Source organism: Gopherus evgoodei, chromosome 6 (genome assembly GCF_007399415.2).
Source record: "Gopherus evgoodei ecotype Sinaloan lineage chromosome 6, rGopEvg1_v1.p, whole genome shotgun sequence".
In the NCBI taxonomy this organism is placed as follows: Eukaryota; Metazoa; Chordata; order Testudines; family Testudinidae; genus Gopherus; species Gopherus evgoodei.
This window is the reverse complement of record NC_044327.1, coordinates 73295626-73321734: the sequence shown is the minus strand read 5'-3', so window position 1 is coordinate 73321734 and position 26109 is coordinate 73295626. Positions and strand designations below refer to the sequence as shown.

General features: G+C 42.8%; 1 protein-coding gene across 1 annotated transcript in view; it reads right to left on the bottom strand.

Annotated features, from left to right (window-relative positions):
* The window catches only part of CHD1 (chromodomain helicase DNA binding protein 1), an 86417-nt gene extending 67541 nt beyond the window's left edge, over positions 1-18876 (bottom strand). The window contains 3 exon segments of the mRNA XM_030566220.1: positions 16432-16640; positions 17369-17429; positions 18501-18876. Of these exon segments, the coding sequence (XP_030422080.1) occupies positions 16432-16484 (53 nt within the window). The 5' untranslated portion in view covers positions 16485-16640; positions 17369-17429; positions 18501-18876.
* Positions 18877-26109: the final 7233 nt, after the last annotated feature.

Below are 26109 nucleotides of genomic sequence, written 5' to 3'. Positions count from 1 at the left end.
ACCTAAGTTTTAGGTGCAGACCAGGCCTGAGTGCCCTGAAGTGGGCGTGTGGAGAAACATGCTATTGAGCTTCTGCATCCTTGCCAAGGAAAGAAAACAAGGCATTAAGATTGCTCCTAAACTTCCCCATTCCCTGATCAAGGGCTTGTCATTTCCTAGACTGAAAACATGAGACAAAACACACAACAGAGGCAGTCCTCCAGCAGATCTAAGTTTCTAATGTAAAAAAAAATTCAATAGACAAACCCTTTTTTCCCCTTTTCAGTTTACCTTTAATAGGGGGATCATTCTGCTCTAGTACACTGAAGAACTGATAAATAGTTTATGCCAACATGGACCACTGTAGCATCCCTTTGGATTGATACTACAGCCCCAACTGACCTTTTGTTTTTGTCCCTGAGTTCTACTGAATCACTGAAACCTGACAAGTTCTCTTCTGATGGTAGAATACCCTTCACATCTGGAAAGGGACAGTTAGCTTTTTTTCCCCCAAGAACAATCCAACCCAAAGTATAGTTACATTTGTAAACTGCTTTGAGATATGAATGTACTATGAAAGTTTAAGTTATAAAATTTACTTTGTGTGTGCAGGTGAGAGGGGAAGAAGGGATTTATCTTAGGAAGAATAACACTCCATCCATATTTCAATTCACAGCTTCTGCCTAAAATATGACAGTAATTATTTTTCTCAAGCTAACACAACTGCTGAGAGATTTGTTCTTCCTAATCAAGCTGATGGAGAAAAGAAAGAGGAAAGAAAAGGTGCGCGGAGGAGAGAGAAGAATCCATTTGTATCACCGGAAGAAATGAGAGGAACAGAATTAAGTTGGAAAGTTCGCAAAAGTCAGAGGGATTTATTTATTTACTTTGAAAGTCTACTTCATCTACTCCTGCAGTTTAGTTACAGTAACGAAGAGCCAATCATTCAAATTATTAATAAGGTTAAAAATAAACTTTGACACATCTCACTCCAAAGAAATAGTTCTAGCCAAGACTCCCACTTCATAGGCTTGTAGGGTCTGAGAACAGTGTGTAATTTGTGTTAACAAACATTGGTGTTCATGGGGTACCTCATTTAATTCTGAAATAGCCTTTGTAGCAAAGCAGAGTTGACAAGTTTTCCAAGACCTAGAAAGTCATCATAAGATGCAGGGGTTGTCTGGAGGGAAAAAAAAGTAGAGGGTTGACTGCAGGGTTTTTCTGTGTGCACTGGGAAGGTTTTGGAGAGTTGGGATGGTAAGACTGGAGTAGAAGATCAGGGTTTTGGCATTCCTCCCCAGGTCTATTAGGACTTGGAGAATAGATCCTACTATTCTCCATTCCCACCAGCCTTCTCTTTAACCAGTACCTGCTCTCTTAGGCAACATGTACAAAAAAAGGAATTGAGGCACTGGTAAGTGAAGCAGTGGAAAGTGAACCAGCACCAGCGTTAAGTACCAACAATGCAGTGAATTCACATCAGTCATGCTATTTCAATGGTAGCTTCTTTGCATTTTTGTCCCACATGCATACTAGTGTTCTGGCCGCTGACACATCTCTCCCTCTCTGGGTACCTATTCCACATTTCCCAGCAGAGCACTTTGCAGCAGGTGTATAATCTCTACAGTATATACATACAGTATGTATGTGCACTTATTCACATACTTTTGTTTTAGCTGTCACTTTTGAATGGTGCTGTCCTCCATGAGGAATTGCTCATCTGATGCTGAGGGGCAGAAGCTATGCCCTCCTACTCACTGCAGATACCATGACAAAAAGCCTAAACCTCTGCTGACCACGTTCCATGCACCCCACCCAGTTCCTCCATTGCTTTAGGTGGGAAGGCTGAGAAGAGAGAAGAAGAAGAAAAAAAAAGGAAATGGGCAAACGAGAGGCTGAGATTGCAGTCAGAGATGAAGCGTGAAAAGACAGTCTGGGGTATACATATTAAAGCCTCTGTTCTGTTTTTCAGAGATTAGGGATATGGGAGATGGTCCTAAGAGAAAGGTTTGGAAGTTGTAGTAGTCCCACTCGTATAGGGAGAAGGGGAGTCCGTGTTTGAAATACTCATTTCATGAGGAGAAATGTTTCCAGGTGGAATTCCATGAACAAAATATACATACCAGAAGTTACAGGTTTAAATTACATTGCACTTGAAGCTATTTTTGTGCCCTTCATTGTTTCTCTGTGAGATGGAATTGGGAATGTATCCACTGGAAGTGAACGGAAGCCAACTTCAGCAGAGTTCCATCTTGGCTGATCTCAGGCAAACACTGAACTGGAACAGGAAGACTGGATTTGAGCAGTTTGCATGCCAATCTGCAGTCAGCTTGACAGATAGATGATAGAGGCAGTAGTCTGAGCCATCAAAACTGTCAGTGAAGAATGAGTAAAGACATTCTAGCATAACACTAACTCCCATCCAAAAAGTGTTTTTCTGTATGTACACATGTGCTAAGTGATCCACAGAATGAATAAAATTGAAGTTTTCCTAGTGCAGCATACAAGACTTATCTTGATCAACTGCCTTGACATAATATGGTTCTAGACCAGTGCTTTTTTCCATCTCCAACATTCTCACTGTTGACTGGCCTTAGGAAAGCAGTGCATCCATTCAATTTTTGAATGGATTTTCAATTTTTTTGCTGAGTCATTGAAGAAACTTAGCATTTAAGCTTTCTTAAAACAAAAAATGAGATCTATCAGAAAAAATGGATATCAGAAATCCATCACCCAGATTTCTAGTGCCACAAATGAGATTTACTTCATCTTCCAAACTATTTCCGGTTCCAACAGTTTTAGTTACAGAAGAGAAAGAGGAAACTATTCCCAAAGCTAAATCAGTTTGAAAAAAAAGTTTAAATATGGACAAGCTGAATTTACAGAATTAAAAGACCCCCCCCCCTCTTTCTCTAAGTTGTGTGACAGTGCCAGAAGTGGTTTAATCTTTCTTGAAGTCGAAAAGGAGAGATGTGACGTTAGAAGGGAAGTGATCAATATGTTTCAAGAAAGAATTATTACAAGCTTTCATTTTTAACTGAAGTATTACTGGTAGTGTTTCACACTATATCAAACCTGACCTTTAACATAATTGTTTTACTGGAGAACAACAACATGACAGCCACGTTAACATTACAATAAAACGGTACGTGGGCTCCCTTTGTGACAACGATGTTAAGGTGTGAATCCAAACTATATCTTAATGCCTCCTTTGCTTGAGGTTTGCCCTGCTTTAGAAGCAGGGTTCCTTCCTTAATATATTATTTCCTTTTCTTTTTTCTACCCTTCTCCACTTTCTCCAAAGGCATTTTATGCCAGCAACTCCCTTTCCCAGCTGAAGAGTGATGGATATTGCTCACTGTTATCAACTCTGCCTCTTTAGTTAGGCCCAATTCTGCAACCCTTTCTCACAATGAATACTACCTGTCCATGCAAGCAGTCCTATTGAGCTGTATGGGAAAACTCACCTGAGCAGGAACGGCTCATTATGAATTAAGGTTCCAAAACTGTACCCCTCATTCTCATAGTTCAAGAGAACACCGAAACATTCATTCACCCAGGAGCTCAAAATGCTGTCACTCAGTCTGACACGGGGATAAATATCCTTGAATAGAACTACTGCAAATGAATATGCTTTAGTTCACCAATGCAAGTTTCTCCATGTTTGCCTCTTCCCTTAACTTCTATTTGGGTTCAACTCTTCTCCTACTGCTCCAGGATCATATCTGTTTCATGCTGTTCAAAATCAGGAAATTAACATGAACCTGAAGTTTTCATTCTGTTATTCTTGCTGGGATTGTGACCTTCTGCCACTGCTGGAGGTGTTCTTACGTGAGGAGGAGAGTGGAAAGAAAAGATGTCATCGTCAGTTTGTTCATTTGCCTCCCCCTCACTTCAGAGAACTCCTAGCAGCAATGGAGAGGATTGTATCTTTGCTTCAGCAGTTCTTAAACACAACAGCAACAGAGTGAAACTAGGTATATGTCAGTCTCATATGTCATATGTCAGTCAGACCAAAAACTCTCTATAGATAGTAATTCCATGCTCTAATAATAATATAGTAGTAGGATGTGTTACCAACCACCTGATCAGAATGGTGACAGTGACTGAAATGCTCAGGGAGATTAGAGGGGCTATTAAAATAAAAAAACCTCAACAATAATGGGGGATTTCAACTATCCTCATATTGACTGGGTACACGTCACCTCAGGATGGGATGCAGAGATAAAGTTTCTTGACACCTTAAATGACTGCTTCCTGGAGAAGCTAGCCCTGAAACCCACAAGAGGGCAATTCTTAATTTAGTTCTAAGTGGAACACAGGTGAATATAACTGGCCCACTTGGTAACAGTGACCATCATATAATTAAATTTAACATCCCTGTGGCAGGGAAAACACTACAGCAGCCCAACACAATAGCATTTAATTTCAGAAAGGGGGACAACACATAAATAAGGAAATTAGTTAAACAGAAATTAAAAGGTACAGCACAGAAACTGAAATCCCTGCAAGCTGCATGGACACTTTTTAAAAACACCATAATAGAGGATCAACTTAAATGTATACCCCAAATTAAAAAACATAGTAAGAGAACCAAGGAAGTGCCACCGTGGCTAAACAACAAAGTAAAAGAAGCAGCAAGAGGCAAAAAGGCATCTTTTAAAAAGTGAAAGTTAAATCCCAGTGAGGAAAATAGAAAGGAGCATAAACTCTGGCAAATGAAGTGTAAAAATATAATTAGGAAGCTCAAAAAAGAAACTGAAGAACAGCTAGCCAAAGACTCAAAAAATAATAGCAAAAAATGTTTTAAGTACATCAGAAGCAGGAAGCCAGCTAAACAATCAGTGGGGCCACTGGACAATTGAGATGCTAAAGGAGCACTCAAGAACAATAAAGCCAATGAGGAGAAACTAAATGAATTCTATGCATCGGTCTTCACAGCTAAGGACGTGAGGGAGATTCCCAAACATGAGCCATTCTTTCTAGGTGAAAAATCTGAGGAACTGTCCAGACTGAGGTATCATTAGAAGAGGTTTTGGAACCTTAACTTAACAGTAATAAGTCACCAAGACCAGATGGTATTCACCCAAGAGTTCTGAGAGAACTCAAATGTGAAATTACAGAACTACTAACTGTAGTCTGTCACCTATCATTTAAATCAGCTTCTGTACCAAATGACTGGAGGATAGCTAATGTGACACCAATTTTTAAAAAGGGCTCCAGAGGTGATCCTGCCAATTACAGGCCAGTAAGCCTGATTCCAGTACTGGGAAAAGTGGTTGAAACTATAGTAAAGAACAAAAATGTCAGACATATAGATGTCAAGTATCAGAGGGGAAGCCGCGTTAGTCTGGATCTGTAAAAGCAGCAAAGAGTCCTGTGGCACCTTATAGACTAACAGACATTTTGGAGCATGAGCTTTCGTGGATGAATACCCACTTCATCGGATGCATGATGAAGTGGGTATTCACCCACAAAAGCTCATGCTTCAAAACATCTGTTAGTCTATAAGGTGCCACAGGACTCTTTGCTGCTTTTAGACATATAGATGAACATAATGTGTTGAGGAAGCATCAACATGGTTTTTGTAAAAGGATATCATGCCTCATCAACCTACTAGAATTCCATGAGGGGGTCAACAAGCATGTCGACAAGGGGGATCCAGTGGATATAGTGTACTTAGCTTTTCAGAAAGCCTTTGACCAGGTCCCTCACCAAAGGCTCTTAAGCAAAGTAAGCTGTCATGGGATAACAGGGAAGGTCCTCTCATGGATTAAAAGATAGGAAACAAAGGGTAGGAATAAATGATCAGTTTTCAGAATGGAGACCATAAATAGTTGTGTCCTGCAGGGGTCTGTACTGGGACCAGTCCTGTTCAACAGATTCATAAATGATCTGGAAAAAGTGAGGTGGCAAAATTTGCAGATGATACAAAATTACTCAAGATAGTTAAGTCCCCAGCAGACTGCAAAGAGCTACAAAAGGATCTCTCAAAACTGTGTAACTGGGCAACAAAATGGCAGATGAAATTCAATGTTGATAAATGAAAAGTAATGCATGTTGGAAAACATAATGCCAACTATAAATATAAATGATGGGGTCTAAATTAGCTGTTACCACTCAAGAAAGATCTTGGAGTCATTGTGGCTAGTTCTCTGAAAACATCCATTCAATGCGCAGCAGCAGCAGCCAAAAAAAAAGCAAACAGAATGTTGGGAATCATTAAGAAAGGGATAGATAAGACAGAAAACATCATATTGTCTCAATATAAATTCATGGTACACCCACATCTTGAATACTGTGTGCAGATGTGGTTGCCCCATCTCAAAAAAGATATATTGGAATTGGAAAAGGTTCAGAAAAGGGCAACAAAAATGATTAGGGATATGGAACAGCTACCATATGAGGAGATACTAATAAAACAGGGACTTTTCAGCTTGGAAAAGAGATGACTAAAGGGGCATATGATAGAGGTCTATAAAAACATGACTGGTGTGGAGAAAGTAAAGAAGTGTTATTTAGTCCTCCTCATAACACATGAACTAAGGGTCACCAAATGAAATTAATAGGCAGCAAATTTAAAACAAACAAAAAGAAGTATTTTTTCACATAGCAGTCAACCTGTGGAATTCCTTGCCATAGGATGTTGTGAAAGCCAAGACTATAACAGAGTTCAAAAAAGAACTAGATATGTTCATGGAGGACAGGTCCATCAATGGCTATTATATGTCATCAAGTGGAGCTTGGTGCACAAGTGCACAATGTATAGTTAAAAAGTTTCATTTCATGTTCAATGTTTGAAAAGACCCTTTCACATGTATAACTGATATTTTCAGAATCAGCACGAGGAGCAACAGTGTGGAAAAAAGAACATTTCCCAGAGTGGTTTAGATTTCTTGCAAAAAAGGGGTAAAAAGAAAAGCATGACAATCCAGTGAAAAGTTGGCAGAATTAATTTATTCTTTCTGTGTCAATCCATTTTTCATTGAACTATAATGAAAAATAAATACTACTCAGTTTACATTCCATTTTTTTAAACTGCCATTTCAATGAGATTCAACTCCTTGTCACAGGTTGAGCTTGCCCTTTGAGAATCCTGGGCTCTGCCTCACTCGAGACTTAGTTTACCACTCCGCATCATGGTCACCTGACAGGAGCATGAGACTAGAAGCCAGGTCTGCTGGGGGATACAAGAGCAACCTGAATTCAGATAGGAGTGAGAACCAAAAGAAGAAACAATTGGCTGAAGAATGTAGGAGCTGGGAAAAAACAGGTTTTGACTTTCATTCACACTGAACTGTTATTTTAATAAACTAGAACCCCAAGGAGAATGTACTTGAACGACAAAGACTATGCTATTATTAGAGACCTCAGGAAGGGAAAACAGAGGGAGTGAGACACCCATATCCAGAATAAGTAAGCCACTACTACATTCTTGTTAAACTGAAATTTGAAATGTGAGTATGATGGAGCCACCACTTTGACATAATTTCATAGACAAAATTTTGCAGACACATGCAGCTTAAAAATTGAAAACTCATCTAGAAACTTTTTCATAAGAGTTTTTAAATTAACTTATCTGTGTGAAAGTACATTATGTAAGATATAGCATCCTGGCACAAAGGGAACAAGACAGTAGTGTCCACTTCCATACTTCCAATGCTTTTAAAAAAATTTAAGTGTAAATTTAAGTTTCATTATCCAAACTTTAAAAAAAGCAGTATCCTTAAGCCATATTCCTCTGAAGTTACCAATAAGAATGTTCAAGCTTAAACTTTTTTCCAAAATAAATGACAGCATGAATAATTTCTGTACTGAGCATCTGTTGCTTTGCTCCCATGCAGAAACACTAACTCTGCTGATCCTCCCTACAGATATCCTCCCAATTCTGTCACCCCTCTTAACCACTTTAAAAACTCCACAGCATTTCCATGTAAACCAATAAAACCCCCATATGGCTCTCTTATTGTGCTTCCCAGTTCCCTCCCACCCCAACCCACTAAACTCCTTTATCTCCATGAGGCTCCCTGCCATCCATTTGCCACCCTGATCAAATTCCTGGCCTTCCATATATGGAGAGGAGCATCGGCTCACAAGACGGCCATGAGAAGTCCATGGCCCACAATCTACACCCATTAGATCAGGGGCGTGCAAACTTTTTGGCCTGAGGGCCACATCAGGTTTCTCAAATTGTACAGAGGGCCGGTTATGGGAAGTTGTGCCTCCCCATACAGGTAGGTGTGGCCCACCCCCACCGCTATCCAACCCCCCCTGCTTCTCGCGCCCTGTCAGCCCCCCTGGGACTCCTGCCCATCCACCCCTCCCTGTCCCCTGATCGCCCCTGGTCTCCCCATCCAACCCCTCCTTTTCTTCCTGACTCCCCCTCTAGCACCCCAGCCCCATTCAACCCCCCTGTTCCCCACCTAATGTGATCACCCCGACCCCTATCCACACCCCCACCCTCTGACCACCACCTTGAACTCCCCTGTCCTCTATCCAAACCCTCCCGCTCCCTGCCCCCTTACTGCGCTGCCCAGAGCACCAGATCAGACTGGCTCTGCAGCTGTCCTGTCGGGCAAGAGTTCGCAGTCCCGACCGCAGAGCATTGCGCCAGCGGCGCAGTGAGCTCAGGCTGCTCGGGAGGGGAAACGGCAGGAGAGGGGCCACAGCACGAGAGAGGCCAGGGGCTAGCCTCTCAGGACAGGAGCTCAGGGGCAGGCCGGAGGGGCCCGCAGGCCGGATGTGGCCCACGGGCCATAGTTTGCCCACCTCTGTGTTAGATCATGCCTACACAGGATTAGAATACCTGTATCAGAGCAAATGCAGCTGAATACATTGTGTAATAGCTAAATTAAACTCCTAAACTAGACAGTGGTTCCAGTCCTTACTGAATCCAACACAATTAAATACAATTGGAAGGGCCAGTTCTGATTGTTTGAGATAAGCATTACCACGCATTTCTAATACCTCAGAAGTGAAAAACTCACTTTGTTTTAAAAACTTTTGTATCTCAAATACCCAGTTTGAGTTCTTCCAACCTAAAAAAAAACAACTCTGGCATCAGACGACATATGGGGAATTTCTCACTGATTTAGCTTTACTGTAATGGAGTGTAAAAACAAAAACAAAACCACTTGTGATAGTATACTTGAAACTTAAGAGGCTCTTTGAACAGAGGTACTAATTCTCACCAACACACTTTAAACTCTATTCGCTAACACTAATGTTATGTAAGAACACAAGAATGGTCATACTGGGTCAGACCAAAAAACCATCAAGCCCAGTATCCTGTCTGCCAACAGTGGCCATTGCCAGGTGCCACAGAGGGAGTGAACCCAGCAGGCAATAATCAAGTGATCTCTCTCCAGTCATCCATCTCAGCCCTCTGACAATCAGAGGCTAGGGACACCAGTCCTTACCCATCCTGCCTAATATCTATTAACAGACTCAACCTCCATGAATTTATCTAGTTCTCTTTTAAACGCGGTTATAGTCCTAGCCTTCATAACCTCCTCAGGTAAGGAGTTGCACAAGATGACTGTGTGCTGTGTGAAGAACATCCTTTTATTTGTTTTAAACATGCTGCCCATTCATTTCATTTGGTGGCCCCTAGTTCTTATATTATGGGAACAAGTAAATAACTTTTCCTTATTTACTTTCTCTACATCACTCATGATTTTATATACCTCTATCACAGTGGTCCTCACCATGGCGCAAACAGGGGCATCTTAATGCGGCTGCGTCCTGCCCTCGGGAGAGCACCCGCCAAAATCCCGCGGTGGGGACGCCTCTCGATGACGATGCTTGTCGCCGACAAGTGATGTCAGCGAAAGGCATCGTTCCCAAATTTCGGCAGGGATGCCTCTTGATGACGTCACATGTCGACGGCAAGTGGCATCATTAAGAGGCGTCGTCGCTGTGGCATTTCTGCGGGTCCTCCGCCACCGCTGTGGTCTTCGGCTGGCGCCCGCCAGACAAAAAAGTTGAGGACCACTGCTCTATCATATCCCCCTTTAGTCTCCTCTCTTCGAATCTCTCCTCATATGGGATCCATTCCAAGCCCCTAATCATTTCAGTTGCCCTTCTCTGAACCTTTTCTAATGCCAGTATATCTTTTCTGAGATGAGGAGACCGCATCTGTATGCAGTATTTGAGATGTGGGCGTACCATGGATTTATATAAGGGCAATAAGATACTCTCCATCTTATTTTCTAACCCCTTTTTAATGATTCCTAACATCCTGTTTGATTTTTTGACTGCCGCTGCATACTGTGTGGATGTCTTCAGAGAACTATCCACGATGACTCCAAGATCTTTTTCCTGATTCGTTGCAGCTAAATTAGCTCCCATCATATTGTATGTAGAGTTGAGGTTATTTCTTTCAATGTGCATTACTTTACATTTACCCACATTAAATTTCATTTGCCATTTTGTTGCCCAATCACTTAGTTTTGTGAGATCTTTTTGAAGTTCTTCACAGTCTGCTTCGGTCTTAACTATCTTGAGCAGTTTAGTATCATCTGCAAACTTTGCCACCTCACTTTTTACCCCTTTCTCCTGATCATTTATGAATAAGTTGAATAGGATTGGTCCTACCCCTCTCCAGTCTGAGAATTTACCATTTATTCCTAATCCTTTGTTCTCTGTCTTTTAAACAGTTCTCAATCCATGAAAGGACCTCTTATCCCATGACAAATTAATTTACGTAAGAGCCTTTGGTGAGGGACTCTGTCAAAGGCTTTCTGGAAATCTAAGTACACTAGTTCCACTGGATCCCTTTGTCCACATGTATGTTGACCACTTCAAAGAACTCTAATAGATTAGTAAGACACGATTTCCCTTTACAGAAACCACGCTGACTTTTGCCCAACAATTTATGTTCTTCTAGGTGTCTGAATTTTATTCTTTATTGTTTCAACTTATTTGCCCGGTACTGACATTAGACTTACCGGTCTGTAATTGCTGGGATTGCCTCTAGAGCCTTTTTTAATATTGACGTTACATTAGGTATCTTCCAGTCATTGGGTAAAGAAGCCGATTTAAACAGGTTACAAACCATAGTTAATAGTTCTGGTGGCTTGTTACTGTTAAGTTTATCAATTAATTCCAAAATCTCCTCTAGTGAATCTCAATCTCTGACAATTCCTCCGATTTGTCACCTACAAAAGCCGGGTCAGGTTTGGGAATTTCCCTAACATCCTCAGCCATGAAGACTGAAGCAAAGAATTTGTTTAGTTTCTCCACAATGACTATCATCTTCAAGCGCTCCTTTTGTATCTCGATCGTCCAGGGCCCCCACAAGTTGTTTAGCAGGCTTCCTGCTTCTGACATACATAAAAAAAAATTGCTATTACCTTTTGAGTTTTTGGCTAGCTGTTCTTCTAATTCCTCTTTGGCTTTTCTTATTACATTTTACACTTAATTAGGCAGTGTTTATGTTCCTTTCTATTTACCTTACCACGATTTGACTTCCACTTTTTAAAAGATGCCTTTTTATCTCACTGTTTCTTTTACATGGTTGTTAAGCCACGGTGGCTCTTCTTTAGTTCTTGTACTGTGTTTTTTAATTTGGTGTATACATTTAAGTTGGGCCTCTATTATGGTGTCCTTGAAAAGCATCCATGCAGCTTGCGGGGATTTCACTTTAGTCACTGTAGCTTTTAATTTGTTTAACTAACCCCCTCATTTTTGCATAGTTCCCCTTTCTGAAATTAAATGCCACAGTGTTGGGCTGTTCAGGTGTTCTTCCCACCACAAGGAAGTTAAATGTTATTATATTATGGTCACTATTTCCAAGCGGTCTTGTTATAGTTACCTCTTGGTAACTAAGCAACAGAGAAAGAGTCTCTCCCCTATGTGGAGGACTGCAGTGAAAATCAGCAGGGTCCATGAAGACCATAGGTTGCCCTTAGATTTATAGCATCTTCTTTCACGGGTTTTTTTTAAATATTGAATCTTTTTATGGAAAGTGTCACAAACTGCTTTTACTTTTCGATTTGTGTTGGAATTCCACATAATGTCTTGTCTGTAGTAATAGGTGTTTTGTTTCCCCATTTCCCCAAAAAATCTGTTTCCAGTTTGGGTCAGGGGAATGGGTTGGCTTTAAAGTAGAATTTAAGTATGGGATCTCATTTAGCAGAATTAGTTCTCTGGCTAATAAGTGTATGCAATGATCACATAGAGAGGGGTTCAGGGACAACACTACTCAGGGTAATTTCTTGACTACTAGCGGGGAGAATGACACTTCTCCTTTCCCCCTTCCCCATGCACTCTTCAATGCTTCACTGCCCTGTTCGATCTGAAGCACACAGTAAGATTAGAAAAAATGGAATCCAGATCACAGCAACCCTCTGTTCAACCCATTAGTGTTGATACTATCCTTATGCAATTCAAGAGTAGGTAATGCAGTACTGAAGTTCCCCAGAGAGGCTGCGCTAATTTGCTTGCTAAGCTTTTCTTGACACTAACTAGCAGGCAATTGTAGCTGAGCCCCCATAAAGAGCTATCACTCTCCTAAGGAAAACTTTGTTTGAATCAGGTGTTCTTGAAAAAGTTTCTTTCCTTCTTTATAGCAAAGGCCATTTGCACAAAGACAGTATTAGTGTTACTGAATTTATCTGCTCATGCTTCCTTCCTACTCCGAGGAACAACAATTTGTGATGTTACAGTTAACTGCTTTGGACACATTCCATAATCCTTTGTTTTGTCTTTACATACTAGAATAAGCAGGAAGAAAAGAAGTCTCCATAATAATTATGTAACAGAACATTGGGATGACAGAAAGCAGGGTTAGATGATAGGATGTTTAGTCTTGTCCAACCTACAGCTTCCATCATTGCCAGCACCAGCAGTAAATTATAAGCACAAAGGCTGCTACCATAGACAAGGTTCATATGCAATACTTCGCAAATGCTTGGACTATGAACACAAGTTACATTTTTTTTCATGAGTGGTAAAATAAAGTTTTCCTAACTGGCAGCTGCTATGGGTAGACAGGGATAGAAAAGCCAGATGATAAATTTAATCAGCCTCTGGATGGGGTGGAGACTGGACACAAAAGTAAGGGAGATCTGTACTCTTCATAAGCAAGATCCCTGTTTCCTTCCTTCCCCATCATCAATAGTTGAAATGGAAGACAGCTGGAATTCCATTATCAGGCTGCTGCTGGAACAATCTTTGAGAGTGTCACCTATGCAACAACTTCTTGCTAATGTGTGAAATTTGAAGTCCATAACTAATGTTTCCCCCAGTACCCTTCTCTTCTGGGAAGAAGCTGAATTCTCTCTCTGCTCCTCCCACTCTAGAGCTTTCTAATTATTGTGATAGACAGCAAAAGAGGTTATCTGATGATCTACTGTTACCAAGCCTCCTGGCTGCTACTTTACAAGCTCCATTTTAGGTCCAGTTGTACTCAGTCACCGCTCAACTCTCTCAACCAGTAACAGCACTCTAGATCAAGAGTGACAAATTCACTTGGAGAGGACTCATTTTATGTTTAATTATGATCCATGGACCAGGATATACATTGAGGTCTACATATTCCCTGCAACACACAGCAATATCACAAAGTTTGTACAGGGGTCAAGGGGAGAATATGCCTTATTTGTTGCATTGTCATCAAGAAGATAAAAGACCCTTTTAGATCCACCATTATATCTGTTCTTTGTTTCTCTTCCTTCCCCAATCTCTTTTTATCAGTTTCTCGCCCCCATTTCCCGTCTTTGAGTGCTTCCTCTGTCCTTTTCTCTGCATTTTCTTCTCTGAAGCAACTCCCAATTACCTAACCAGTGTGCTTCACTCTTATTCCCAACTCCATTCCATCCACTAAAACGATCTGTGATTAAATAGTTAATGTTGACAGTGAAGTGTCATCGCTGGGCTTTAACACTGATCTTCTAGTCAGATTAAAAGGGAACATGGGAGTTCATATCTCTGGGTTATAGGCTGAATGCAGATATCACTGCGGTGGTTACATTTGGAAGCTTATCTGTGCAACAAAGAGGATTAGATGCCCTTTTAAAAAAGCTTAGATTCTGGAGACTCTGAAAAGCATAACAAAACTACATGGGTGGACCACACATTTAAGAACCCTTTGTTAGATTTTAGCTAGACTGTACTGCTGGAATTTACATTCAGTTCAGATTACCTTCACAACTAGGGCTCAAAACTTTTTTACAGTGAAAATGTATATCTACCATTCATAAAGGAAATCTTCCTGCTTGCAACTAGGCAGGTGGATTGTTTAAGCTCTGTTCATGCATTATTAGGCTATATGGTTAATAAATAATACATTTAAACAAGCTGTGTTTAAATGCAGAATGAAATTTGACTCCACAGTTAATAATCAAGCTGATTAAGTATATTAGAATCTCTGCTTGATATTCACTTTTAATCAGGTTATTGGAAATACTTGTAACAGCTTATTTAATAGTAATATTTTTCATGTATGTTACCTTTTTCTAAACAAGACGACACACATACATTGCTATTCTATATACATTACATAGCAGGTGCAGTGGCTCAGTTTGATATGAGGCATCTCTCTTCCTACATTATCTTTAATTAGGATGGCTTGTGTTTCTTTTTAAGTAGGCAATGCAATCCTATACACTTGCAAAAACATTTGAGATGTTCCATACAAGTTAGCCACAGTTTTTGAATTTTGATTTACAACATTTTGAAATTCAGGAGGACAAGCTTTGTTGACACTACTTTCTTCTGGGAAAGTGAAAATAAGCATAGCTCTGAACTTGTGCAATGTTATGGTATTAAGCTGCAGCTGAAATTCCACAACCTTGCTGCTTCCAATAAAAGCAAGATAATTGTCTACTCACTCAAGTAAGCCTTCAGAAACATTAGAGGGAATCATTATCATTATCAGGCACTAAAACAACAATTTCAAACTTGTCATTTTAAAATGCATATACATTATTAATTCTAGGTATAACTGAAGTTCTCATTACACAGAGGCATGATAACATTTACTGTGTAAATAAATTTTTGTATGTCTTGTCCCCTCCCATGTGCAGCATGTATTATATTACTTTAATTTAAATAGAAATCTTTGAACTTCCTACAGTCATACAAAGCTGTGAATCATAGAATATCAGGATTGGAAGGGACCTCAGGAGGTCATCTAGTCCAACCCCCTGCTCACAAAAGGACCAATCCCCAAGCACACCATACCAAGCACATTTGTAGGATAACAAATTTTAATTCCTGCCCATAGTGCTTAAATACATTAACGGGGAGGTTCTGTTAAACTGATTTTAGCTAAATAGTTAATATTTACACATTGAAGCTTGAATGAGAACTAGTTAACATCCCACTGAAAGAAAGAGGTAGTTTAAACCTCCTTCACAACTATTTCAGTCAGAAGATGGAAAAAAAAATTTTTTTTTAAAGGAACAATTTGGCTCAAATTCTCTCCAACCAAGCAAAGAAACTTTCAGATGAAAGTTGTATTTCTACTACAGAAAACAGCCATGGAGGTTATCAGAAATCCAGAGAGACTTTAAAGTTACATAATTTATAAAATTATACACACAAAGTTTTAATCTTACTCTAATTTATGAAAACCAAAAAAACAGCCTTTGAGGTTCCATGAGGACTGTTTTGCTTGGTTTGAAAGACACGTTCTGTATTATACTAAATAAACTTCCCTATAGCAAGAGGAAAGCCTTCTAAACAACTAAAAGCAGTACACATTCTCAAACACCAAAACAAAGTTCGAGACTAGTAACTTCTAGATTACAGATTGTTAAATTCAAAATGGCAAAGAATCAATAGCTGTACTTGAGAAGGCAATTTTGCTGCCTGGTTATTTCACACTGGTGAAGCCCCCAAAGCTTTTGTAGCTCAGCAACTAAGAAAAACTACAGATTACCTAACAAAATCAAAGGTCAATCTCCTCTTACAGGTTAGGTTGGGCTTTTATATTGCACCCATCAGCATAGTATCTGAGTGCACAGGTTGAATTTCCAATATCCGAGGCTTATTTTGATATTCTGAATACATTTTTCCACCTTCAAATTTATTAGGCAGGACAAAAATTGGTTTTATAAACAGTAAAGCTCTTCTCTTGGACTAACTATATTACTTAATACTAAATTTAACACACTAAAATAACTTCCTTTACTAAGGTCTACAATTTTTATAAAACAATGCTGACAGTTAATAAAGAATGCCAAGACAGCTGGGTTTTGTTTTTTTTTTCAAATGCAGATAGTTTATTCGTATTTAGCCTGCGCTAACTATATGCTTATAATATAACATGCATTAAGATACCAAGTTGACAGGCATTATATAAGAATCTTAAGAGGATAGAATGAGACCTAAAAACTATGTTCTGCATCTATGCCAAAGAGTTTCAGCTGTCCACAATAAAGTTATAAACTCAAGCTGTCTTCAAACAAGACTATATAGCATAGATTTGAAATGATTAGTGCTTACCTTGATTCTCCACTACTGTTTCGTATGCTTTCCTCATCACTGTGCCCATTCATTGTAAATATTAAGAAGTTTAAAATATAAGTCCACTCAGTTTTTGAGACAGATATTAAAAGTTCCCTTTATAGTCTTCCTTGTACTCCACGTGTTTTACAGGTGACTTGTTTATTCGACTGTTCACTGAAGGTATTCAAGATCCTTTCCCAAATTACCTAAAACACAGTTAGATACACAAAAGTGTTAAGAATATGATTTTAAATATTGCCTGGTTTCATACAACCTCTAAGGATGCTAAAGACAACTGACCTAACAAACTAACATTTAAAAGGATCAAATATGAAATCTACTTCATTAAAAAAGTTAAAAGTACTTTCTGGCACTACCCGCTGCAATTGCTGATATTTTTGTAATAACACTTTCTCGTTTAAAGAACATTTCTCTTTCCCATTGCTCCATGAAAGGCCCACACAAAGAACAGAGTATGACTGTCTATACAAAGGAACTGTTAAACTGAAAATACTGTGACAAACACAAAGTACACAAACTGAAAATAAATAAAAGTATTTTTCTAATGTATAGTAAGTGAGAAGATACTACTGGTCAACATTTTGGGACAGGAACTGTAATTTATTGTATGTATCAAGGGCTGAACAATGTGATCTAGACCTACCTGGCTTTTAAGCACTACTGTATAATAAACTTTAAACAAGTACAGGTTACAAAGGCAAGTATTTTATTTCAACTGATGGAACAATAATCAAATCAGTGAAGAAATACTATAAACATACTGTAAAAGCATTTCCAGGTTCAAGCATAACATTTTCTCTAATTATCAACCAGCCTTACTGCCACACATTTAAAAAGTTATGCTTGTCAAGAGTTATCCAATAACAAATCTAACTCAAGATCCCACAGCTGTAATGGTCAATATTTCACATACCACGATAACCAGAGCTGTGTGCACTCAAGCATCCGAAGCATCAGAGGTCACTGTAAGTGTCCTACAGTAGGAATACAATGATAAACCTTGTAACAAATCAACGAATGAAGAGTGCCCCGAAGGCACTGAATGGATGTGAATAAGAAGAGGGTTTCATACACAGCTCACCCGTCCGCCCCTCCACCTCCTCGTTTGCCCGCAGTGATCCGACTGAGTCTGTGCTGCTGGGGTTTCCTCAGGCTACTACTACTCTCAGGCGTCACAGTTTCTCATCCAGGCCAGTACACAAAGGACATGGCGGAGGGTATGAGCGACCAAGGAACCCGATAATCCTGCCCCAGCCACAAGCCCAACCCGACTGGGAATCAGAGACAAGGGGAACAGTGCGTCCGTGGGGAGATGCAGCACTTCCAGGCGCTGTTGCGGCGGGAGCGCCCCTGTTGATTACAGACCTGGGGAGTCCAGTGGTTCAACAAAGCTGCCCGCTAGGAGGCCTGGCTAGCGCCCGCTGCGGGCCGGGCTCCTCGGCCCTGCCATCCCAAAGCCACTCACCGGCATCCCCATCTCAGCCATTCGGCCTTCGGCAGCTTTCCAAATTTACCCGCCCAGGCCGGTGGGCGCAGCTCTCTCTCCCCACCATGCACTATGCTGTGCTGGGGGACCCGCTGGCCAAAGAGCTTCTCTGGCTGTAATCCCAGAAATGCAGCGGCCTCTTCCTTTCCCAACCACCCGCCCTCCAGAAGAGCCCGGGTCAGAACAGCCCCGGCCCCGCCGGGCAATGCTCGGTCTCCCTCCTCCTCCGTGGACACTTCCCCGCTCCCGGCGCGGCCTGCACTGGCGCCCCTCTTGGCCACGGCTCCCCGGCCGACTCAGCCCCCGCACTACACTACATCGCCAAGGCAGCGTGAGGGCCGCGCTCCCACCTCCCAACCAGCTCCCCCGCCGGGAGCCAGCGAGCCCCGCTCCCTTGCGCTCATCACCCCCGCCGCGCCTGGAAGCGGTAAACAGGCCCCGCTCCCGGCTTCTTCCCACTCAGCCCCCGGCCTGGCCGCCGAGCCCCGGCAGCCGCAGTGAGTCCAGCTCCAGACCCGCGAGAAACGAACGAGCCCGGTGCGGACAGGCCGCTTCCTACCTGCTCGTGTCTCGGCCGCGCCTCCCCAGGGCCGCGCTGCCCGGACACAGCGTTATCCCAGTGGAGAGGAAAGTGCTGCCTGCAGCCCGGGCTCGGGGGCTACTCCGGACACCGCCGCCGGGCCTGGGCCGCTTCTCCTCCGCCGGCCGCACGGGGTCCCTCGCTGACCTGCACGGCGGGCTGGCCCGCGGCGCTTCGCACAATGGAGCCCGAACCGGGAGGGGAAGAGAAGCAGGGTGCGCGCTGCGCCGCTGCCGCCACCGCTTAGGTCCTCCCGGCCGCCGCCATCACGCTACCGCCGCTCAGTACAGTCTAGTCTCCCCCTCCCTCGGCCCGATGGAAACCCCGGGCGTGATGTCAGCCCGGCGCCCTGGGACAGTGTGAGCGGAGGGAGGAGCTAGGCAAGGGGGCAGGACTCAGCAGTCGGGAGAGCGAGCGACGGGGGGAAGTTGGCGGCGTGACGGGGACCAAGGGAGAGGGTGGCGGACTCTGGAGGGCGGCAAGGCGGTTGGGATCAGAAAGAAGGCACAGGGCAGGGAAAGTCAGCGGGGTATTCACTGCTGGGCCTGCTACCTCCTCAGAGCACCAGGGAACCAGCGAGTGCTGCTGCCGGAAAGGGAACCTTAAAGCTTGGCCTGTTGCAATGTACCAGCTTTAAGGAACTGTAATCTGCTCTGAATGTGAACCTCACTTATTTTAAAAATCATGGCTCAATTTTGCTTTTTACCAAGAACCTTAAAAACAAGCTTAAAATTGTTTATCTCCATTTGTCATCTTCCAGGTTTGCAAGTAACCTCAGTAGAACAGGAAGATCATTAGTTCCCACACCATTTTCTGGGTTTATATGTGGGCTCTACCAGATTCATGGCTGTGAAAAACGTGTCACGGACCATGAAATCTGGTTTTCTGTGTGCTTTTATCCTACTACACAGATTTCATGAGGGAGACCAGCATTTCTCAAATAGATTGTGTTCCTTGAGTCTATCACTATAAGTCATGTTTTCTAATCCTTTAATCATTCTCATGACTCTTCTCTGAACTATCTCAAATTTATCAATCCTTCCTGAATTGTGGGCACCAGAACTGGACACGTAGTCCAACAGCCGTGCACTATTGCCAAATACAGAGGTTACATAACTTCTCTACTCCTGCTCAAGATTCCTCTGTTCAGCATCCCAGGATTGTATGAGCTCTTTTAGTCACAGCATCACGTCGGAAGTTCATGTTTAGCAGATTCTCCACCATGACCCCACAAATCTTTTTGAGAGTCCCTGCTTGCCAGGATAGAGTCCCCACCTCTTGGGATAGTATACTGGTACTTTAGTGCAGACTTGGCCTTTGTCTCTATTCACCTGCCATTTTGTACCTTCAAAATTATATAGATTTATTCTGTAATACTCCATCTTCCTGTTGTTACTTACCTGGTGTGTGTACTTACTGGGTCAGCGCCACAGGACAATTGTGGTGACAGCTATTAAAACTTTTATCACAAATGCTTAAAGAAAAGGTCTCATTCATAGTGTTACTAGATATTTAGTAACCAGAGATATGAGTTTCTATTCTCTCCCTTCAAGGGTTGAGCAGGGTCAGAAGAATGTATTGTTTGCCAATCGACAGGAAGATAGCAAAAGGGACGTATCATGAAGTGGGTACTAGAAGAGAGTTGCCGGATTATTAGAGTAACTGGAATGAATGAAGTTGTACAATATTTCTCTGCTTTTTGGGCTCTATTGGTCTGGAAAGCAGAAGCGCAGCACAGTCTGAGGCCAGCAGCAACTAATGCCAAAAGAACCTTTCAGACTGCATATATGGAGGTCAGATATTTGTCACGTACCTGATGGCTGCTACCTCTCTGGAAGGGAAGGCGGTGGCAATGGCCGGGAAGGGTAGGTGATGGGCAATGGCTGGGAAGAAAAGGATAAGTGGCAGGTGACTGGGCAGGAGAAGGTGGTTGACAGCTGGCAGGGTAAGAAGTGAAGGGCAGGCAGTGGACGACAGCAGGGAAGGGAAGGATGGGTGACAGCCACCTGGGCAGGAGGAGTAGGGTAGGTGGCAGGAGATGGCAAGGAAGAGTCAGTGACAGCTGGGTGGGCAGGAGGGGTAGGGTAAGTGGCAGGTGACAGCCAGGAAGGGAAGTGGAGGGTAGGCGAGGGAAGGGTGGATGACAGATGTCTGGGCAAGAAGGGTGGGTAGGTGGCGGGTGGGTAGGGAAGGGAAGTGGAGGGTAGGCGATGGCAGTGAAGCGTGGGTGACAGCCAGCTGGGCAGGACAGGGAGGGTAGGTGGCCGGCCTTGGCGGGGGAGGATAGGGTTGGTAGCAGGAGGTGATGGCAGGGAAGGGGAGGGTAGGTGGCAGGCAACAGCAGGGAAGGGAAGTGGAGGGTAGACTGCAGGCAACAGCAGGGGATGGGAGGGTGGGTGACAGCCAGCTGGATGGGAAGGGTAGGGGAGGCAGCAGGCAGTGGCTAGGCAGGAAGTGAAGGGATGTGGCTGGAAAGCCCAGACCTGGCTGCTCCACTGCAGAGACTGGACAACTAAACTGTCCACCATCCACTGGAGGTTACAGTTGGGATCTCCACACAGCCTCTCTTTAGAACTCTAGAGCGGATCTTGGAACTGGGCGTGTCTGATTGGCTGTGGCTTATAATGAAGGTTGCCACCTCAACCAAGAGGTTTCAAGGTGGAGATAGAGACTGGGGGAAGGGGCAGCCACCATTCCACTTCTCACAACCTTACAGTGATACTACCTAACAGCACTGAAAGACAAAAACAAAATTAAGAAAGCCCAGCCCTGAAGGGACGAGAGAAGGAATTTGTTGAAAAATTGTAAAGTGTTTAGAAAAAAAAACCACCCCAAAAAACAATGATTCAAGGCCTTGAAAATCTGCCTTACAAGAGACTTAAACTAAATAGGTTGAACTTCTTATCAAGAAAAGTGAGGAAAAGTAACCATTGGAAGAACTTATTTAGTGATGTGATGGATTCTCCCTACTTGAGTCTTTAAATCACGGCTGGAGGTCTTTTTAAAATATTGCTCTAGTTCAAACCAGAAGTTATAGGTTAGTGCAGAAATTACTGGGGAAATTCTATGGCCTGTATTATGCAGGAGGTGAAATTAGATGATCATAATGGTTCTTTTGCCCTTAAAATCTATGATTATGGAATTGTACAAGTACAGTTGATAAATTTGTAAGGGTCTCAGGTGTCATGATGATGAGTTTGCGAAAGGATTTTATCCTGCTCCCCCTGAAGTCAGTTGCAAACTGCCCCAGATCAATGGTGCAATAACAAGCCTTAACTGAGTTCATCTCTATCAAACAAACATGGTCCACAGAACTATGAACACCTTCAGAAAGTAAGCAGACCCTCAGAAATGCATGCACCCCTAAATAAAAGCAGAGGAAGGAAATAAAAGGTATCCACTAAAGATAAAGGGACTGTAGGCATCAAGCAGTTCTTACATTGTGTCTAATCCAAAGATATATCAAAAGTGCCCAAGGAAGGAAGAAGAAACAATTCCTATCAATATCAACAACAAAAAGTGGACAGCCAAGACAACTTCAATTATTTATTACAGATACAGTTGGCTCTTCTAATAAGCATCCAAACTTTAACTGCCACCAAAGATACCAAACCGCCAGGGCCGCCTGGCGGGAGCAGGGGGAGTGTGCAAGTGGGGCAATTTGCCCCCAGGCCGCTGGGGCCCCAAGGGCCCCCATGAGATATAGTATTCTATAGTGTTGCAACTTTTTTTTTATGGAAGGGGCCCCAAAATTCTTTTGCCCCAGGCCCCCCTGAATCCTGTGGGCTGCCCTGCCAATGCTAGTCCAACAAATCCTTCTACTTTCCCATCTCAGTTCTAAAATCTTTTATATGCTCCTGATTATCCAAAACAAAACACATTTCTGTTTGTTCCAAATCAGAAGTGTATATATAGAAAAGCATTAGCTATCAATAGAAAAGATAGCTAAAACTAAATAAATTCAAAGCTGGTGTGTGTTAAAGACACTGGATAAATGCCTATTGCCAAACAATTATTTTTTTAAAATCTACAGTTATATCTACAGTGATGACAGAGTCATATAGAGGAGATGGAAATCAGGCACTGTTTCCAAATAAAATGATTAGTTTAAAAATCCATACCATCATTAATTGGAAAAAATTACATTTTCAAACAAAAGTAAAAATATAATGATTTAGTCACACATGATCTAAATTTCTTCACGTAAATTCCAATCCTGGAAAAAGAACCATCTGTACATAGCTGACTGGGGCTGCACCTGCAAAGTTTTCTTTGAAGGATCAAAGCATTAGCCCGGAAATACTTTAAGCAAGTGTATAACTTCATGCAAGTGAGTAGGCTAATTGAATGCTTAAGGCCTTTTCTTCACTGGGAAAAAATGCTCCCCCATAGTCTTTACCTTAACTTGCTAACATGTGAAAGCTACAAAGTGCGTGGTCTTTGCTGGGCTTTTGACTTGTGTTACCCTGTATGTTCTAAAAGGACCCAAGAACATGCCCTTTTTCCTAGTGCAGTCGCATGCTAAGTGTTTCCAGGATCAGGACTTTAATGACGTTACTGTTGCATACAGCATCACTCATTAGGAAAAGTGATACAAAACTCCTAAAACCAGGGGCTATTTCTGCCTTTTGTTTATTAGATTGTTAGCATGTTATTGCATGTTTTGCACACACATTGTCAATTGGGGCACAGATTTGCACTTAACACTTAAATTATTTTAAAATCTGTCTCTTGAAGTTATCATTTAAATGTAATATCCTTTTGATATTAAAGGTGCCAGTTCACACTTCTCAGACTATCTGCAGATGAAGACAATTTTGCATTGATTTAAAATCAGTTCATATTACGAAGCTTTTCTTCATAATCATAAAGGCATAAATACTTTTTTATTTTAAAAATGAAGGCTTAAAGGCTGCAGTCTTTAATGGGATGAGATAAATAACTTACACAAATAATAAGTATACCTGCCCTTGGGCCAGATTTTTAACACCATTAGTTTAGCGTTGTCCCTTTTCTTTGAAAAGCAGTGCCTCCATTTCTTTATTACGTCTCTTTTGTTATTAATTATCTGTGCTACACATAATACAAGCATCATAAAAAGCTGGTCTCTATCACCAACAGCTTACAGTTTAAATAAAACATCTTGTCTACATCAGTGTTTTTCAAACTTTTTTTTCTGGCAACCCAGTTGAAGAAAATTGTTGAAGCCCGCGACCCAACAGAGCTGAGCATGAGGGGTTTGGGGTGTGGAAGGGGCTCAGGGCTGGGGCAGAGGCTTGGGGTGTGGGGGTGAGGGCTGCAGGGTGGGGCTGGGAATGAGGGGTTCGAGATGTGTGAGGGACTCTGGCCTGGGGCAGGGGACTGGGGTGCATGAGGGCATCAGAGCTCTGGGCTGGGGGTGCAGGCTCCGGGGTGAGGCTGGGGATGAGGTGCTTAGGGTGCAAGAAGAGGCTCTGGATTTGGGGGGGGCTCAAAGCTGGGGCACAAGGTTGGGGTGGGGGATTTTCTCGGGCGGCTCTCGGTCAGTGGCGCAGCGGGGGTGCTAAGGTAGGCTTCTGCCTGTCCTGACACCGCAGACCACGCTGCACTCTGTAAGCAGCCAGCAGCCAGCAGCAGGTCTGGCTCCTAGACGGAGGTGCACAAGCAGCTCTGAGCATCTCTTGTTCTCAGGTACCACCTCCCTCAGCCCAGTCAATGGGACTACAGAGCCAGTGCTTGGGATGAGGGCAGCTTGCGGAGCCTCGTGGGCCCCCCGCCTAGGAGTCGGACCTGCTGCTGGCTGCTTCTGGGGCTCAGTGTGGTATCAGAACAGGTAGGGACTAGCCTGCCTTAGTCAGACAGCACTGTTGATGGCACTTTTAACAGCTCAGTTGGCAGTGCTGACCAGAGCCACCACGACCCAGTGCCTTACATTCTGCGACCCAGTACTTGGTCGCGACCCGCAGATTGAAAATCAGTGGTCTACATGGCCTTTAACAAGGCCTTGTCTATTTTCTTGTCAGTCTTCTATTCCCCTGTTGCTATTACAGTCAGTCTTGCATTCTCTGTTTCCAGCATCATTCTCTTTTCTTTTATATAGCCATTGGAGCTCCACAATGGTAATTTATCTAGGTGTTTGTCATTATATGGAAGTATTTCATCTTTCTTACCTTTCTCTCTATTGTTCATATTTACTTTGTTATTCTAGTCCTTTCAATTGCTTCCCTTCTTGCCATTCAAGTCTCTTCTCACTTCTCTTCTCCCTGGACACCCCTTCTCATCTAGGGCCTAATTGTTCGTTGCTCAGTACTGAGGCGTGGAGAATACTACATTTTGGCCAAAGACAGGGAAAAACCTTTTCCTCTTCTAAAAATAGCTATGGGATCTGTTAAAATATATGAAATATGATCAGTCATGCACAGAGAGTGAATGATGTGGCACTATTTTTATCTAAATAAAAAACACAATATATGCTGCCCTCACTACAATGTCATAATTGTGCCGGTATAGTTGCCATAGTGTAGACATGGCCTTATCCTGGTTTACCAACACAAGTTACACTGATACAAAACGACTTTAATTGAAGTGTGTCCACGTTAGCTAAACTGAGTAAATTAAATGAGTGGAAAAACTCTGTGTAGACCAGCCCTGACTTGTCCTACTTGTTCCAGGGAGTTCAGCAATCTTGATAGTGTGGCCATGTCTACAGTACAAAGTTTGGTCAACTTAAATTACTTTGAAATACAGCCATCAAAGTTTCTGTATTGCCTAGGCATATGAATACTTGGCTACTTGTGTCAGCGCTGTGCATACTCACCAGCAGAACTTGACTAGCTATAAAGTGTGGTGCACCACAAGTAGGTAGCCTACTGTGCCATGCACCAAGGGGTGGCCAGGGATTCCCCTCCCTCAGACTCCCCATGGATGAGGCCACCGAAGCAAAAGTCACATGCGTGGTTGAGTCAGTATCCACCATTGAGGGCAGGTGGCAGGAAGAGCCATTGGAAGGGAGGGTAGAAATGATAAAGGAAAGGGTCAGGTCAGGGTAAGGAAAATTGAGACTATATGTAAAGGAGAAGGGTGCAAACAAACTGGAGGGGTTAATGAAATAAAGCAAGAAGGGCATAGGGCACAATGAGCAGTGTTGCTGGGAGGGAATTACTACTGATTGCATGGGATTAGTGGCAGCTGTAAATGTGGGGGAGTGCAGAGAATAGTGGATAAAACAAAATGGTGGGGGGCAATCACAGCTGCATGGGGCAAGTAGGGCTTGATGGGACAGGGGAGGCAGGGAACAAACAGCAAGGGGGGGGCCTGTGTGGTGCAGGAAACAAATAGCAAAAGGGGAGGGGGCTGGGTTTGGAAGATGAGTACAAAACCATGAGGTAGGGGCATGGGTAAGGCGGGTACCAGATAGCAAAGAGAAGAGGCCTGAGTGGGGCAGGAACCAAACAGTGAAGGAGGGGCTCTGGGCAGGGCAGGTAACAAAATAGCAAAGGGGGCTCTGTGTGGGGCAAGAGGAACAGGCAAATATACAGCAATGGGGGCTTAGGGCAGGGCAGTGGAAGCAGATACCAAACTGGGGGATGGGGAAAGCAGCAAGCTTTGA